Genomic DNA, 16,951 nt, shown 5'->3' on the forward strand with positions numbered 1-16,951 from the left:
GGTGCCAACAGCAGAGGAATGATAAACCGATGCCATCCTTTTTGTCCTCTTCTAAAAATGCTATGGTGGAGATTTTCGCTCCCGGATGACATCTTCTTTCAGGGTGGGCGTAAACATTGACCGCTTGAGACTGTCACCGGTCATTAACCGCCGCGCTGGTGTTGTCTGTTCACTCAGAATTTCCTCCGGCCTCTCTCCCACCTCACGGCTCAACGTGTAATACTCAAATGGCGAACGAAATAACGTGTCACGTTTGACGCCGGGATGAGTGGCCACAAAATATTTGTAGCAGGCACGTGTGTAATGTTGTCCCTTGCAGTCCTGCACAATCTCCTCAATGTCGCTTGCGGAGGGTCTCAGAGGAGGATGCTCCTTTCCAAGCGGATTTAGCTGCTCCTTCAGCAGCATCGACCGAAAGGCGCCCTCGTCCTTAAAACGAAAGGGGCAACCGTGACAGTCAAACCGGTCAACCACAGGAGGGAGAGCCAGCAGTGTTGCACACGACATGGAGCTGTAGCTTGTCTTCTTGCCCTCCATCCCGTAGTTGTGGCGGATATTGTATCCATATGCCGTCTTGGCAAATGCCTCACTATTCCCAGCAACGCCTTTAACAGTCATTAAGGAAGAAAACAAAGTCATGGAATCCTGCAACGAAAGGCCAATTGCCTTCAAGAAAAGTCCATAAGTGAATCGTCCGTGATGCTTTAGGTGCCCCTCGCGACGAAGATGCTCATCTACCTGACGCATGCACAAAGGGAAATGAGTTTGGGCAATACGGCGCACTTCTCCCGCACTCACGGCACCAGAGGCCGCTTCCTGTATGGCGGACGTGGGATCGGATACAAAATATTCCAAAAATGCGTCTAACATTCGCATAACTGTTTCACGCTCTTCATCGTCTTCATTGGATGTCAACCTCATCCGTGCCAGGTACGCCTCATGCAGGCCTTTGTTCAGCTTGGAACGAAATACCGTTACAAACACTTCCTGAGCCTGATCCCTGTGAAGAATGGCATGTCCCTTGAGGCAGAGAACACTACGGGTCTTTATAAGACGTGTTGCTAATGTCATTGGAACAGAAAAATAGTCCTCGCGACTGCGGGATTGCTGTTTCCCCTGCAACACTGCAAAGTACACAATGTATTCCTGTAGTAGCGGATCCTGCCACTGCTCGTCAGAGAGCGGGTCACACGGAAGGCCATTGTCACGCATAAGGCTAGGTAAAAAGTCTGTTTCATACTTTGCCATCTGCAATTTCAGACGAGCACGAAGAAGAGCCTCCTCCGTTTTCACAAACCACTTGCGCCATTGCTCGCTCATACAGAACGCAAAACGTGCAAGAAGATGAGAAATAAGGTCTTCGTCCCCTTCAAATAAGACAGCATTCAGAGCAGCGGAGCCTGACGATCGTGAAACAGAGAGCCGCGGGGTACGAAAGCTATCCGCATCATCTGCAGCGGGGCTATCATCACGACCCAGCACCACTACGTGATCGGCGGCATGCTGTGTGACATGTTTTCGACGCTCAATTGGAAGCCGTGCCCCAATTTCGTCAAGCACAACACTAAAACTCCTCACATTCGGCGAGTTCATTAACTGGTCGATCCATGCAAGTAGCTCCATGCGCTTTGCCACCATGGCCTCCAGTGTGAATAGTGTGCTGGTGCCAGCAGGCCTACGTGTATACATGGTCGCCCAATCAAGGACGGGGGCAGCAGCAGCAGCCTTCACATCACGCGGCCTCTTTTCGTCGCCTGCAAAGGACTTTGCGGTGGTAATGATTGCCTGCATTCCGCCCTCACGCCACACAACGCCAGTTGAGCAGCACTGCGAGACCCCGCCTCCCTGCTCAAATTTTCTCTTCCTTTTTTTTTTTTTTTTGCCGTCTTTTTAGCATTTCGACGGTCCCGTCAACGCAACACGCAAAAATACAAAAATAAAAGAAACAAACAGAGAAAAGAAAATCCAAAAAAACGACAAAAAAACATCGTATGAAAAGACAGTGAAACCGCTCGCAGGCGACAGCAACATGCACAGCTGTCGTTAAGTTGGCGGAAGAACGGTGAGAAAAAATAAACACCACAGCAGCAAGCTGCAGCATACAGCAAATAATAATATATAAAAAGAAGCAGATAAATGCATACATTACAACGTTTATAGCAATAATCGGCTCCCACCACCACATAATAATAATAATAATAATAATAATTGTATCCACCCACCCATAAGATACGTCCAAATATATAGAAGAAAAAAATGTATGTATGTATACATAATAATAAAAGCTAAACATCTGCGTATACACATGCGTATATGTCTACGCGTGCAGTTTCAAGAATCAGAAACACAGTTTGCAAATACATTCGTTGCAGAAGGCTTGAAATAGAACATTCTTCAAAAAACATATATATATATGTTGTAATATTAGAGATAATAAAATGAAAAAAAGAAATGCGAATTTTGTCAGTTCATCCTATCTGCAAGCCTTCTAAGACCGCTATGGCGCAAAGAAAATAACGAAGGTTCACGTCTTTTCATGTCATCTTTGGATTCTCTTACGTATGTTTGCACTTCTTCTGCCAGCTCCGGGTCCCATTTAGCAACCAGTTCATTTGTAAGTGCCACTAACGCTTGGCGACGCTCGTACAACTTCCGAAACTGCTTGTGCTTCGAAACAACAGACATGAAAAGTGGTAAAGCCGCCCGTAGCTCAATCACGGCTTCCTGAAGAATCAACAAGGAGACGTACATCGCCATGGGAAGACTAAAAAACACAGTGAGGGCAGTACGAAGGTCTGTGTAGAAAAACATAACGAGGGAAACAAAAGTGAATACCACAGGGACACTAAAGAAACCCACAAGCAACTTATACGATCCCTCCACGTCGGCCCCCACAACCTTCACGCTACTCTCGGAGAGGGCTTTTTTCCTGTGACGCTGCGACAAGTGACTCGCCAAGAACCCAATGGGAAGACCCACTACAAAAAAAGGCACAAGAATAACGCCCATCAAAAATAAAGTGAAGGACCGACGGAAAAGAAGTTGTAGCTGCTGTGCCTCGGTGGTTCCCAATTTTCCAAGTGTAGCGGCCTGACTATCACGTACAAGTAAGGCGTTGCAGTAATCTTGATAGTTTTCCACACGGTTCCGGAAGTCAATGAATTCCGGATTGTTCTTTTGTGCCTCCATGATGGCATTCAGACGACGAGCCAGGCGCAGGTAGTCTCGCGTTGCCAGAGTACAATTCGGAGGTTGATACAAGTGGCGAAACCCATGAAGAAAGTTCAAAGCACTCCAATTGGGCACATTAATGGTAAATCCGCGCAGCTCCGCATTGAGATGTTCCAAAAATATACCTGTAGCCTTACGTTTATCCCTACTAAAGAGCTCCACAAGATCCTCCGAGGGCGTGATAGGCTCGCCAAATTCAATATGAGCACGACTCCGAAACTTGTGACCATAAAAGTACGTCAACCCACATGGAACCACCTTCACACTGATGCCTCGCTCTGCCGCCCCAAGACTGAAAAGAGCCACACCGGCCTTGAGTGGAAGAAGAGAGGTGCGGTCATGGGAACCACCCTCAGGGAAAATACCGATACATTGATTTTTTTGCAGTGTCTGATACACGCTGGCGTACATGGTGGAATGATCAATGCGGCGTGATACTCTAAATGCTGTGGGTTGTGTAACGACGTTTGACGCCAGAACAGGCATAGTGAGTTCCAACTCAGTATCGGAGATGATGCAATGGACTTGTGCCGTGCAATTATTTGTCCCCTTGCCCCACATAATCACATCGCCGTTCGCAAGTGAAGTGTGAAATTTGGTTCCTTCCCCGTGAACAATGGCACCATTCATACGCAGCAAAAATCCCTCTCCAGGCGTGATAGGAACGTCTTGTGGCCTAACCACTGGAACAGTATGCATCATTCGTGCAAATTGCCCAACAATGGGTCGGTGAAACGATTTCTCCGCCATTATAAAACGCACGGGTCTTCCGCAATTGGCTCGAATTATCATAGCATCAATAAACTGATTTTGATGGTTTCCGTAGAACACCACTGCCCCAGTCTTTGGAACCATTTCCTTGTTCACTACCGTCACCTCACGGAAGTAAATATTCATAAGAACCCACATGAAAAAATCAATGAATAGGCTTACAACAAACTCGTGAAATTTGCTTACACGTAGAGAAAGAAGCCTGACTGAGCGGAGACGGTCGCGGTGATCGGGCCATTCGCCAATGGGAATATCATCACCACAGACTGTGCACCGCACAAATTTATTGTGCTTTGTCACTTCAATGCGATCCTTTACGCTACTCTTTTTCCTCTGAAGACTTGGACTCCGAGCGGCTTCACCCATTTCAGCATCCCCCGCACCCGTTTTTACTGAAGCTGACGCCTGATCTTTTCGTTGTGTCTTTCCCGCCTCCTCTGCATCTTTTTCACCAGTAGGCACCGCTTGTGCCTCATGAAGCTCATGTGGTTTCATATGGGTGCCATTATCATTGCCTTTATTTATAACCCCTTCCAATTTGGAAGACGAGACATGTTTTTCTGCAGACCCGCTCATAATTCCCTGCCTATTCCTACCCCCCTCACTTTTTTTTTGTTTAATTATTTTTTTAACGTGCTGCTTGTTTCCCGCTAAAAATGTGATATCTTTTGGAATTTTCCCCTTGAATTTACCTCTCTCCCTCACCTATTTCTGTGGGCGCCCAAAAAAAAAATATATATGTATATATATGTATTATATTATTGTCCCCTTGCTTCGGTGCCTTCGTTCGAAGCTGATGGAGAGAGAGAGAGAGAAAGGGAGAGAAAGGGAGAGACACGCAAAAAGTCAGCAATAAACGGCTCGAGTCACACAACTGGAGCAGTGCAGAAAAGTAACAGAAAAAAGTAAAGAGAAACAAAAAAGAACAAAAAAAGAAAAAAAAAAAACAAGAATATCGCGGAAGCGCAAGTTGGCCCCTACCCCTCAATTCAACGCCGTCTGCGCGAGTTTCACTCCTTTCTTGACTCCGCCAGTTGAGCCACTTTGACAGCAAGAGCATAGACGGAATCGCCCTTTTCGCTCTTTTGGGGAATGCTCATCGCCTCATCAAATCGGTCATACGCGCTCCTACCGTACATTTGGAGAATTTTCTGCGCCCCTATCAATGCCACAGGTGGATACGGGTCCGCCATGACGGCCTTCCACGAGTGTGCCTGACTGCTTCCACCCACGGGTTCCAATTCGTCCAAAAAAGAGGCCAACACATGCCGTGCGCGACAGACAGAAAACATTTGCACCGGGTAAAGGGATCTGTAAAGAGCCCATAGCACACGTGCCCCAATATCATCCACAATGGATTGAGCCGTTACAAGCTGCTCACTACACAGCATCTGTGAAATATCCGCCTCGGGAGATTTATTTAAGGGACCATTCTGAATAGACATTGACCCAATTAGACGGTAGTAGAGCCGCATCACAGTCTGGACGTCAACTACCTCCGTATCGAGCAAAAACCGCAAGATCAACGTGCTAAACGGCTCCACCGCCTGATTTGCGTGTTTCCGTCCCAGAAACATTAGAGAGGCTAAAACATCCGGACACACGCTCCTAATTTTTGCCAGCTCGAGCCGATCCGTTGACCCGGAAAAAGAAACCAAATTTGTCGCCAACGTCTCAATGATCGCCGTGCTTCGCTCATTTCCCAGGTTCTCTTTACTGAGTCGCATGCAGTAGAACGCCATCCGCCAGCCAATGTTGTACAAATCACCATCCGTATCCTCTTTTAACATGGCTGGAATCATAGACAAGCAGTCTGTGAGCACTGTTGCAAGATCCGCACGTTCTTCGGTTCGTGAACCTAAAGTGTTTCTAAAAGCATTCATAATAACATCTGGTAATCGCGCATCCTCCTCCACAATCTGTAAGATACACTCAACAATAGCAACTGCCTCTGTTTTATACTCCCGCATTTCCTTAACGTCCATATCGTATGTAATATGCCCTGGAAGCTCACGGAAGACTTGATGGGACTGGTAAAAAAGCAGCGAGTGCAGGTGCCAGTGAAACCCGACTTTCACCAATTCAATGTAGCAACGCCGCAGAACTCTCGGGTACAACCTTGAGAGAGAGGATCGACTTTGAAGTACAGTCACCGCATGTGTAAAAAGAACCTGAAAAAAAGCCAAACGAGCACCCAACGTCATTGACTGACGGTACAAGTAGAGCAGCTTGGCGACAGGCTGGTGGCCCAACTTTTTAAATTCCTCCTCATCCAAAACCAACACTTCTTCCGTCGCATCACCAGCGGGGTCCCAACGCAAAATTCGCTTTGCAAAGGCTTCCGCAAAGGTGGTGTATAGATGAGGATGATACGCAATAATAATGGGAAGAGATAAGAACTGATACAGTGCACGAACATCAATGAGATAAAGTTTGTGGGGAGGGATGATGGCCAGGGCACACTTCGCGGCAGCCGTCCATACCATTTCATCACTACTTTCATGAAGAGATTGTTTACGCAACACGGTTAAAAGCATCCAAATCAATTCCTCTTCAAGAGCCTCTGAACAGCCTGGAAATATTCCCTGCGTATCCACAAGTTGAAAATGTATGCCCAATGTTAAGAGAATGTCGTATACATGGTTTCGAACACAAGCGTAAGTACTACCCATTAAATCAAACAGTGTCGGAAGGTAACAGATACTAACCGAGCGGAAAAATGAGTAATTGGACTGCAAGGGAATCTTCGACACATATGCATCGCACATTAATTTAATAAGAAACGATGTCGCTCGAAGTAGAGCCGGATTCGTAGTATATTTTTCCCAAAAAGAGTTCAACACCCGTACTTGCTGATCAATGACCGCCTCCGTGCATTCCAGCGGAAGTTGATTCACATAATCTTTGCATCCAACGACATGATACTTCACTGTCCAAAGACCGCTGCGTGCTCTGTTTTTTTCCCCAGCAGTCACTGCCAGTTCCTCATTTGACCAGCTGGAGAGTGGTACAATGCGCTTTCCCTTCTCCGTATGCTGCGCTATTGGAGGCTGCAGGGTGCATTTTTGAATGTAATCCGGATTCCTACTTAACTCGCTCTGACGAAAGATAAGTCCTTCCTTTCCTCGTGGCAGAGTGCGGCCAAGCATGTAACTTAGCGGTTTATGATGAAGGTATGTATCGATAACAGTCTTCAGCTCTTGGTAGATACCACTGTACGGGGTTCGACTAGTAGCATAGGGTCTGCACTTGTTAGCGATTGCCTGTAGCGTTGCCTGCGATGGTGGGAAGCTGGAGATGCAGTTAAGAATCAGTTGGCCCACATCGCGTCGCCTCTGGGGGTCCTCCACCAACTCCAGGCAGCACTCGTAGACCAGGTTGCGTGTCTCCTGGGAGGTCAGTCGCTGGTACAAGACAGATCTCTGGTAAACGACATCCAATGACTTGTTCTTCACGCACTCCATCAAGATAGCTGCCCGTATGGAGTCCTTCTGCACTTCAGAGGACTTCATCTAGTGGGTATCTTTTGCTTTTGTAGTAAAGAACTAGATAATCCTGTTGTTCTCCTCTTCCCTCGTATGTTCGCACGCCCTCGTCCTCGTCCTCACAAAAAATAAAAAACAAAAAAAAAGGTGCAAGTGAAGAGAAAGAGCAAAGTGTGCAGCAAAAGAAAAGCTAATACAAACGTCCGCGCAAAGTGACAGAAGGACGGTTATGGAATTCATGTTTCTTTTTATCCCCTGATTCATATATGCCGTGCCATTATGATTTGGCATCACGACTTGTTATTTTTTTTTTTTTTTTTTTTTTTTTTTTTCACGACGCCTCAAACCGAATATCCGCCACATGATGGAAGATCTTTGGTGCGTACGACTTTACCGTGCGCAGCGCGATGATGTGCATCAAAGACGTGACATGCTCACCCAACTCCGATCGAATGTGTTGCTTGGCTGTCTCCTCAGCAGTCTTCTTATCCGATAAAAAGTGATAATGAATCGTGCCAACAGGGTCCCCATGCGGCGATTGTTTCAAGAAGGAAATGGCTCGCGGCAAAAAGGCCGTGCACGACGGGATGTACCCCATGAGCACCCGATCACACTGGCCACACAGCTCCGATGCCACCTCCCTATTATCACCACAGTAAGTGCGGATCAAGTGCCCGACCCGGTTTTGAAGTGCGTTGTACTTCAAAAACCCCGCGCTTGTCGCATTCTTTTCCAATGCATGAATAACTTTCACAAAGCCGAACACCGCAAGGGGTAATGTGAAGTAACCGATACCCGCAAACATGTCCACCACCACTTCATCTCGTGCCTCAATGGTGGCAAAGTGCATCCGCTCCGTCCCATTGCCGCTGCAGAACATCACCTTGCAGACGTCAAAACTATATCGGATGCCATTCTCCACATGTGTTGTAAACGTCGGTGAATCCGCGTAGGCCTCAAACTGCTTCAAATCCTCCGACAAAATATACGACGGCTCTTTGAACTGTTTCAGCGCGTATTTTAGGGATTCTCTCGGCATTGTTATAAGAGTCGCCTCTTTTGCCCACAGCGTAACTAATTTTGGTAGCCGCAGCTCCCCAGTGATGCCCTCCGTGTCGAGCAACACAACATCGACAACACGCGGGAAAAAGGACTCGGCAAATGCCTTGGCGTAGCACGCGAACTCCTCCTGTGCCACACCGGGGTTGAGCTTCACGACAACCACGTGACCCAAAAGTTCAAACCGTCTTGGAAAAAGACGTACAATATCTGCCATCTCTGTTGCCGCCGCACCTTGTTCCTGGGCCTTCTGGACAAAAAGGTCGACTTTCCTCGGCACCAGCCGCACCTTTTCCCTCCTTTTCCCAACAGACGTGTTTTCTCCCCCACACTTCCGTCCGAAATTAGAAAAATGCCCGACCCTCAACACATATCTTCGCAGCAACCATGCGATAATCGCCCCAATGATGACGACAAGGATCTTCTCTCTTGTAGAAATACTCCTCATGTTTCCTCCGCCTCGCTCCTATCCCTGTCTCCCAGTCTCCTCCCAGTTCCAATCCCACACCCCTTGCAGTAACAGAAATGAAAGAGTCTGTGTCACGCATGCAAATCTGTACAGGTAGGCGTTGGATTTCGTCTGCACACACAGACACAGACAGAGATAAGCTGTTTTTATTGCGACAGATGAAACGCACAGGTACAAAAGGATCAAGTATTACACATGTGTAAACATAATGTATAAAAACGATCAATAAACGGAGGGGTATGGTAATGTAAAAGAGTATAGTAAGATGGGGAAAAAAAAAAAAAGACAAAATGAAGCATGCAAAAAAAAAAAAATAAATAAATAAATAAATAAATAAATAAATAAATCAAAGATACACACGTGATTAACTCAGAGAAACAAGTCCAAGCGCGTTAGTTTTCCAAATATTGAAAACGACACACTCAAAGACATGGTGAAAGAGAAAGAAGCGAATAAAACAAAAAGCCGCTATTTCTCCAGTGATGAGGTAAAATCAAAAGAAATACCCGCGCTCTCCGGTAATTTTAACACGCAGATTTTGTCTATTCCACTGTAAATATACTCCCTCTCAATGAACAGTGTATGAAACGTCAAGACACCAACAATGCTACATCCATTTAAAAACTCCACACGAATATCTTGTGAAAGCTTTTTAAAAAAGTCATTATTTGCAACATTTACAGTAGTGAAATGCGGCGAAGATTTTATGACCTGTGCGTTGCAACACCGGGAGGAATTTAAAGAAATGACACAAACCCGTTCACAGGCGTACCATTTACACGATGTGATTGTTACTTTGGCTTGAATGCCACGTATATGAAACTGGTGGATGTCAACAACCGGAACCTCCGCAGGAACCTCACCCCCGTACTCGTTTCGCAGTCGTTCGTAGTATTCTACGTACCGTAACTGACTTGGAAGTGTCAGTCCGCGTCCATCAAATGTCCGCTGAATACCGTAGTAACTGATGGCATTCTTTGCCAATCCACCAATCGATGGCTCAATCTCCATCAGTAAACAACATGTGAGCAGCCCAGTTCTACCTTTCCCGGCCTTGCAGTGTACCACAACCACGGCCTCCTGCGCGTGGTCAGCGCTTGTAATATACCGCACAGCATCCTCCACGAAGCGTGGTATCATAATTAATGGACAGGCCCAATGATCAGGAAACGGAAATTCGCGAACTCGACCATGAAAAAAAGTTAAGTCATACCGATATTTCGGCTCCGCACAAAGATTGTACACCATGTAATCTGTACCATACATGTGGTCCAGATAGCGCAGGACATCCTTGTAGCGGTTTCTATAAAAAGATTCTATTCCTAATGCCGGAAAACCCATGCAAACGATACGCCTATGAATTTGTACCAAATCCAAGTCCACAGTACCGCCCGGAGCGTCCTTGTACTTAATTCGCCTCTTCTTGAGGCTAACAGCGCGGCGTGCAGCAATACAGCAGAGCCCCATTTAACGGGATATTTATAAGAAGAGACTATTTCTTTTGAAAAAATGCTCTTCTTTTTGACCAGCAGGGCAAATGCATTTAATCTCAGGAAGTCACATATATATATATAAATATATTTATACAATCATTTCGATAAAAACATTTCAACAAACGCATGAACTTCACTTATAATGCCACCGAACCCACCCCACCCCTTATTAACATCACATATTCATCAACATTCACTACCAATTTATTAATTCAACAAAGAAAAGAGAATTATTGCAAAAAGGTACACTCAAATGATTCACCCCATTTCTCTTTTTACTTATTTTGCCACCATATATATATATATATATGAAAAGGATAAATATAAAGGCATTATAGCGGCGCATTCACGGTTTCCCCAAGGCCTACACGTAAAAATGTTTCCCTTCCCTCCTTCCGATACATCCATCTCAATTCATAAAATGAAAATGGGTAGTCAGTTCCTTAATTTATTGGCGTTTCGACGTCCCCTATCGTTGTTGCTTCTGAAATGAAAGGGCGGCGGCTTTAGACTCCAACTGCCAAAGGACATTCGACACCGTTCGAATTCGGTATTGACCCTCAAGATGACGTTGACGCGGTGTCAAGGCCGAACCATGGGCCTCATGACGCGGGCCAAGAATTCTCTCACGCTCGTCCTTCCACCGTTCCTTTTCCTCCCACTGCTTCTTGACAATATCAAATGTTGAATCTTGATAACGGGAGTCCCCACCGACATTTTGAGAGAACTCGGTGGGAGTTTCGTTTGAATCCTTCGCATGCCCCTGAAGTTTTCTGATCATTTCGCCAAAAAAGCGCTTTTCCACAATTTGCGACGCACCACTGAGGTCCAATGGCTCCTTTTGGGAGGTTTTGGCCCCCTTCCACATTTCCAGCATCTGCTGCCTTCTCTGAACTCTCTCCTTGGCACGCTGCGCCTTCTCGTGTGCCACCTCCTTTTCCAGCTTTGATGCATGCAGCAACCGCTTCTCTTCTAGCAGACGCATTGTACGCTCTCTTCTCTCGCGGAGCAACTCTCTACGGTGGGTGTTCGTTGGGTCATGTTTCCCATCCCTGCGAGCCTCCAATACACACATTTTCCGGTGTCTATTTGCCTCGTACAGACGATACTTTTGCTGCTCATCATCGCGACTGTGCTCCTCTCGAGCTCGCAGCGTAGAAAGATAAACCATGAGAAATTTATGCCTGCTAAGAAAACCTCGAACCACTTTCTGAATGGATACGGCTGCTTTGTGCCGTCGTTCCTTGAGAAGAGACTCTCTACGCTCACGTTCAGCCTGTTCTCTCACGCGTCTTTTTTCTTCCTCCTCTCGCTGCATTCTCAATGCCTCTTCTCGAATCCGCTTTTCCTCCATAATTCTCCGGCGATGCAATAACGCGTAATCACGAAAAAGTTGCCCGCGCGCCAAACTCCCTCGGCCCACCGCCTGAAACAAAAAAGAAAATCGGCAGATCGCCTGCTCCCGGCGATGATTCAGCTTAAAATAAGCTTCATGTTTCATAAAGATTTTCGTCTCTCCAAACTGAACTTGTGCAGGATCGATATCGCAGTTCTGTACAATTTCTCTAGATGCGACCTTCCCGTGCACCCCGTTCTTGAACAAAACGTGATACCGTTTCAGGAGATCATCGTACTTGAAACGTATGGGATAACCCGCCTTTCTTATCCGAACTGTTTCCAATACTCCTGCGGACCGTAATTGCTGTAACACCAAACCGTCAGAAAATTGCCTACATTGCTTCTCAGCGTTAGGCTTGACGCATCTTATCCAATGCGGGTTTGTCTGGTTAATAACAGCCATCAACTGCAGGAGTTGTTTAATAAACAACCCTCCAACCGTTCCTTTCAAATTTGTTTTGACTTCTTCCTTTGGAATGATCTCTGGAATCAATGCCACCTTCGATTGCATAAAAATGTGTTTCATTCGCTCTTTCAATGTATCTCGGTTTTTATCTAAAAATCCCTCCACATTGTACTGAACGTCCGCAGCATAATGCCGAATGATGAAATGGTTATCGACAGCACGCCCAGTAGCCCGTAAAAAGTGTGCGTTTCCACCCTTGCCCTTTGTGGGTGCAAACTTCTCCATAAGTTTGTGAAGATAACTTGTTTCGTTCCCACTCACGGCACACTCTTCGTCAAGGAGTGTAAAAACACCAACCTTTCCCATGAGCAACTCAACACACTCTTTATTGTCAACAAACGTCACATGTGTTGTGTCAATTCCTTCATTCTGGCATTCCTGCATGTCCAATGTGAAAATATGTTGATTGTAATGACCCTGAAGAGCCTCATTCGCCAAATTGATACACAACTGTTCAAAACTGTTCTTTTGAAAATTTTCAAAACCAAAAATATCAAGAAGACCTATCCAATGCGTTGTAACGGCCTCCCGATTAGTGGTTTGATTAATCTTCGATACAAGCCAATCAAATAACCACACATACAAACTTTTACAGACCGAATCCCTTATATCCAGTGCCTTCACTTTGTTCAAGGGTTTCACCGTCTGCTCTTTTTGAGTAACGATACAGGTGGAAATCAACTCCTTCATAAATTCTTCCTCATTGATTCCCCACAGCTGACAGGCACGGACCAAAACCGGCAAAAGATTTGAATCCATTTTTGCAATACGTCCAGCGCGTTCTTCGGACTCCACAAAGTCCGTATTTTGAAGAAATACAACTCCCGCAACAACACGCCAAATCGACATTTGCTCTTCTTCTGTTATGCCTACATCATCCATCGCCAGTTTCGTGGATGCATACTCTACGGCATCATCTACACCATCGATATTAATGCATTCTCCGGCATTAAGGATTCGATACACTTTCGGGTTCCTCAATGAAAATTCCTTCGCTAACGGCCCCTGCACAAGTTGATAAAATGAATGGTACACACGCTCCCCTGTGGCGGCACCAATAATTCTCGACTTTTCCAACAAGTACTTCGTCGCATGACACCCCACCAAAATGCCATGTTTATCAAATTGAACTCGTAAGAATTTCCCAAAACGAGAACTGTTATCATTTCGGACCGTCTTTGCATTTCCAAAACTTTCAAGAATCGGTGATGACGCCAAAACACGTTTGTTGATTTGTATGGAAATTTCTCGATCCTCCGGTGTTCCATTTTTCGTACTTAATGCAGCCAAATACTTCAATACAATCTTTGCGGCTTCCGTCTTTCCCGCCCCACTCTCTCCACTAATGAGAATTGTCTGATTTCTACCACTCTCTCGCACTTCCCGGTAGGCGTTGTGCGCTGTGGCCCACGGATGGGGTAAATTCTTCTCGATAACAGAGCCCTCGGAAAGGTAATCCTCCATTTTGACTTCAACATATGCGGGTATGAAGTAATTGAAGGGGTTTAAAGCCACAAGAATAGGCCCAATATTTGTGTATACCACATCTTTCAAATAACGTTTTTTTAAACAAAATAATACCGACGCTTCATGAAGCTCTACGAGGTTAAGAAGATCATCGAAATCGTCATTTAGGGCATCTTCCTTAGGAAACCATAATTTACTCGAATCACGGGGTAAATTATCAACATTTATAAATTCCGGCTCTGTCGCAGAAAAACTGTAAGTGTCTCTTAGCGGATCGTAATTAGTAATTTTCCCAACAACCCAATGATGTACGGGTGTGAAGTATACCGCAAGAGCGCCTATGCGTCCGGCAGGCATACCACAAACATCGAATGTCTAAAAGGCTGAAAAGCAAAAAAGTAAAAAAGTAAAAAAAAAAAAAAAAAAGTACATTTATTTATTTATTTATACATGTAAGCATGAATGCATGCAAATAAGAATATATTTATTTAAATATGACGCGTAAGGAATAAATCATAGCAATCATGGCGGTAATGGAAATAATAAGAAATAATAATCAAATAACAACACACGCCTTGGGTAATCACAATAAAAATGCTCCAATAGCAGAATGAATTAAGAAAAAAAAAAAAAAAAAAAAAAAAAGAAGAAGAAGGAGCAGAAGAAACAGTTTATTAACCCTCAAGAATAAACGAGTGAATTTTAAAAATCGCAACCGTGTTAAAGTCAACAACAACAACAATAAATAAATAAATAAATAAATATAAAAAAAGATCCAAAATAATTCAAAGTGTCTATTTCAACAGGCAGCTCAATTCAGCTCAATTTTCATTTCTTTTTTCTTTTTTTTTCTTTGAATTACGCGCTCTGATTACTCACTGTGAGCATATTTATTCGTATCCTCCGCTTCTTCTACCACGCCACCGTCTTGAGACTGGGACAGGGGAATTTCTTCCCATTGCTCCCCACCGGGTAAATCGGTTTTTACCACACGCATTGGATCTTCCATTTCCCCTTTAATAATTGCGTAAACTTTTTCCGAGACAATTCGCCTTACGTCCCTAATATTGTCAGGAATGCAGTAGAGCTTTTTTAAACTCACCCACTCCACGTCGAGACATAATCCCTTTTCTGGAACTATTTGTGCCGTAGAATCTGTGATGTTAACTTCAACGATGCAGCCGCTCACAACAAGCGCGGTCCCCAATCTCAGATAACAACATGAAACTCCTATCAATAACTTTGTCTCTTTGCGAGTGGTGGGAACTTCCTGCACCAGAGGGTGTAGACCAAGCGATTTTAGTTCAATATCGACATAGGTAGAACTATACATACCCTTTGAAGATTTGGTTAAAATCTCACACGCAAAGGGCGAGCGCAGAAACTTCATTTGCAGCAAATTATCAATGGATGGACTTCGTCTTCGTTTTCCCCTAACCCAATTTTTACGTTGTGGTTCATATTTTAACGTTTCCACTTCCTCTGTGAATTTCAACTCCTGTGAAATAATATTTTTTTGTACCATCGGCATCGAAGGCGTCGCTAGTCGGCCGTTATAGCGTCTAGGAAAAATCTTTCTTCCCTCGTTGCTGCTTTGATTGCGGAGCAGCCTCATAAATTCAACCAAAGGAACAGCATTCTTCCTGGAAACCGTTCGATTCTCAAACATGCAAAAAACCTAGCATTAGCCAGCGGGCATAAAAATCAAAAAAAACACAAAATTGCTCAACCTGGCAGCAGCAGCAGCAGCAGCAGCAGCAGCAGCAGCAGCAGGTAAAACATAATAAACCACAAGACGGGACAGAAAACAATAAGAAATAAAAATAAAAATAAAATAAAAAAATCAAAATATTCGCCAAGGCCGCCGAACGGATCCTGCGGCTGTCAATAGGATTCACACAAGAAGGGAATGAGAAGGGGTGAATGGAATGGGGACGGGGGTTCGCCAAATCCCCAATGGGAGTTTACACCAAGTGAGCGCATATTTATATATGCACATTATGGTGGCTACTATCGTAACTTGATCGCTCCATTCGGATTGGACGTGCATGTACATATATATATATATAAGTGTGCGTGTGCGTGTGTCTATGTATTCACAACCTAAAAAGTGGAAGACTTTGGGCTCCTCCAGCCTCAAGACCCCGCCGCAAGGTAAGAACCACAAAGGGGGCGGGTGGGACGGCAGAAACAAAAACAATTAAAACTCATCCAGAAGTTATCGGTTCCCTGATTGCTACCATCGGGGTCTTCTAAAAGATTCATAAAATAGGAAAAACTCCCAAAGAAATATATCCTTTCAATCAGGATATACATGTATTTGGGCAGCCAGCCTTCCTCGCGAACATTCCGTTCACAAGCTCCTAGTCTTCTGCTCGTCCACACACTTCATTTACCGCCAATCGCAAAACACACATAATAGAACCAAAGGACCATCACACAAAGCCGAGGCAAATAAATAACAATGGAGGAAATCACAACTCACACGGGCACCTCGCACACACGCACACACAGCCTCCCTCCATTCACTCCACCACTCACAAGGGTGAAGACATGGGTAGGAAAATCCCGTCGCACCGCAACGAAGGGCCATGGGCACAGCACACCCACGGCCGCAACAAGAGGGACGGGACGCATCCAAGTACACGCCGCAGTCCTTTACTTGTCGCTTCCCCGACGGATAGGCATCACGCCTCACAGCAGGTCGTGGCGGGTGGCATCCCACACTCACAGTGAGGCACGGCGCACACCATCCGCTCCCCCGAGTGCACTCAGCAGGCCGGCGCCCAGTCACCCCCGTGCCCTCGCAATGGGGAACACAAACAATTGTCGTCGCGGACCATCGGTACCTCTAGCAGGAAAGAAATTAGAAGAAATGGAGGCATTTCAGCAGCACAGCCAGCAGAGAGACAATAAAAGGGACACGGAGACACACAATGACAGTGAACACGGCACAGACGGAAAGAGGTGTAACGATTTACCAAAAAGAAAAAAGAAAAAAAACATAAAAACAAAAGAAAAAAAAATGTGGGGGCCCGGCAGAACTCCCGAAAAAAAAAAAAAAGGAAAAAAAGAAAAAGAAACAAACAAACGAAAAAAAAAAAAAAAAAAA

General features: G+C 45.2%; 7 protein-coding genes across 7 annotated transcripts, besides 16 other annotated features; all 7 read right to left on the reverse strand.

The window, feature by feature from the left end:
* Positions 1 to 16,951: part of a sequence feature (heterozygous, Esmeraldo-like haplotype) that runs on past the window's edge.
* On the reverse strand, positions 61 to 1,791 carry Tc00.1047053504867.80 (DNA primase large subunit, putative; the record flags this gene model as incomplete). Its single annotated transcript, XM_807689.1, has 1 exon — positions 61 to 1,791. One exon carries the CDS (start codon positions 1,789 to 1,791, stop codon positions 61 to 63), a length of 1,731 nt encoding a protein of 576 aa, XP_812782.1.
* Positions 2,184 to 2,209: a microsatellite.
* Tc00.1047053504867.90 (glycerol-3-phosphate acyltransferase, putative) lies at positions 2,464 to 4,578 on the reverse strand (the record flags this gene model as incomplete). The annotated part of the gene is made up of 1 exon (XM_807690.1): positions 2,464 to 4,578. One exon carries the CDS (start codon positions 4,576 to 4,578, stop codon positions 2,464 to 2,466), a length of 2,115 nt encoding a protein of 704 aa, XP_812783.1.
* Positions 4,726 to 4,765: a sequence feature (AT_rich).
* Positions 4,802 to 4,837: a microsatellite.
* Positions 4,902 to 4,949: a sequence feature (A-rich).
* On the reverse strand, positions 5,013 to 7,514 carry Tc00.1047053504867.99 (hypothetical protein, conserved; the record flags this gene model as incomplete). Its single annotated transcript, XM_807693.1, has 1 exon — positions 5,013 to 7,514. One exon carries the CDS (start codon positions 7,512 to 7,514, stop codon positions 5,013 to 5,015), a length of 2,502 nt encoding a protein of 833 aa, XP_812786.1.
* Positions 7,791 to 7,819: a microsatellite.
* Positions 7,819 to 8,994, reverse strand: Tc00.1047053504867.110 (hypothetical protein, conserved; the record flags this gene model as incomplete). The annotated part of the gene is made up of 1 exon (XM_807691.1): positions 7,819 to 8,994. The coding sequence occupies one exon, from the start codon at positions 8,992 to 8,994 to the stop codon at positions 7,819 to 7,821; it is 1,176 nt and encodes a 391-aa protein (XP_812784.1).
* Positions 9,319 to 9,362: a microsatellite.
* Positions 9,484 to 10,482, reverse strand: Tc00.1047053504867.114 (tyrosine phosphatase, putative; the record flags this gene model as incomplete). The annotated part of the gene is made up of 1 exon (XM_807694.1): positions 9,484 to 10,482. One exon carries the CDS (start codon positions 10,480 to 10,482, stop codon positions 9,484 to 9,486), a length of 999 nt encoding a protein of 332 aa, XP_812787.1.
* Positions 10,577 to 10,601: a sequence feature (AT_rich).
* On the reverse strand, positions 10,978 to 14,196 carry Tc00.1047053504867.120 (uncharacterized protein; the record flags this gene model as incomplete). The annotated part of the gene is made up of 1 exon (XM_807692.1): positions 10,978 to 14,196. The coding sequence occupies one exon, from the start codon at positions 14,194 to 14,196 to the stop codon at positions 10,978 to 10,980; it is 3,219 nt and encodes a 1,072-aa protein (XP_812785.1).
* Positions 14,232 to 14,265: a microsatellite.
* Positions 14,457 to 14,493: a microsatellite.
* Positions 14,580 to 14,603: a microsatellite.
* On the reverse strand, positions 14,711 to 15,508 carry Tc00.1047053504867.129 (hypothetical protein, conserved; the record flags this gene model as incomplete). The annotated part of the gene is made up of 1 exon (XM_807695.1): positions 14,711 to 15,508. The coding sequence occupies one exon, from the start codon at positions 15,506 to 15,508 to the stop codon at positions 14,711 to 14,713; it is 798 nt and encodes a 265-aa protein (XP_812788.1).
* Positions 15,573 to 15,612: a microsatellite.
* Positions 15,649 to 15,690: a microsatellite.
* Positions 15,941 to 16,204: a mobile genetic element.
* Positions 16,822 to 16,865: a microsatellite.
* Positions 16,890 to 16,951: a microsatellite.

The sequence above is a fragment of the Trypanosoma cruzi genome, genomic scaffold (assembly GCF_000209065.1).
Source record: "Trypanosoma cruzi strain CL Brener 1047053513197 genomic scaffold, whole genome shotgun sequence".
NCBI lineage: Eukaryota > Euglenozoa > Kinetoplastea > Trypanosomatida > Trypanosomatidae > Trypanosoma > Trypanosoma cruzi.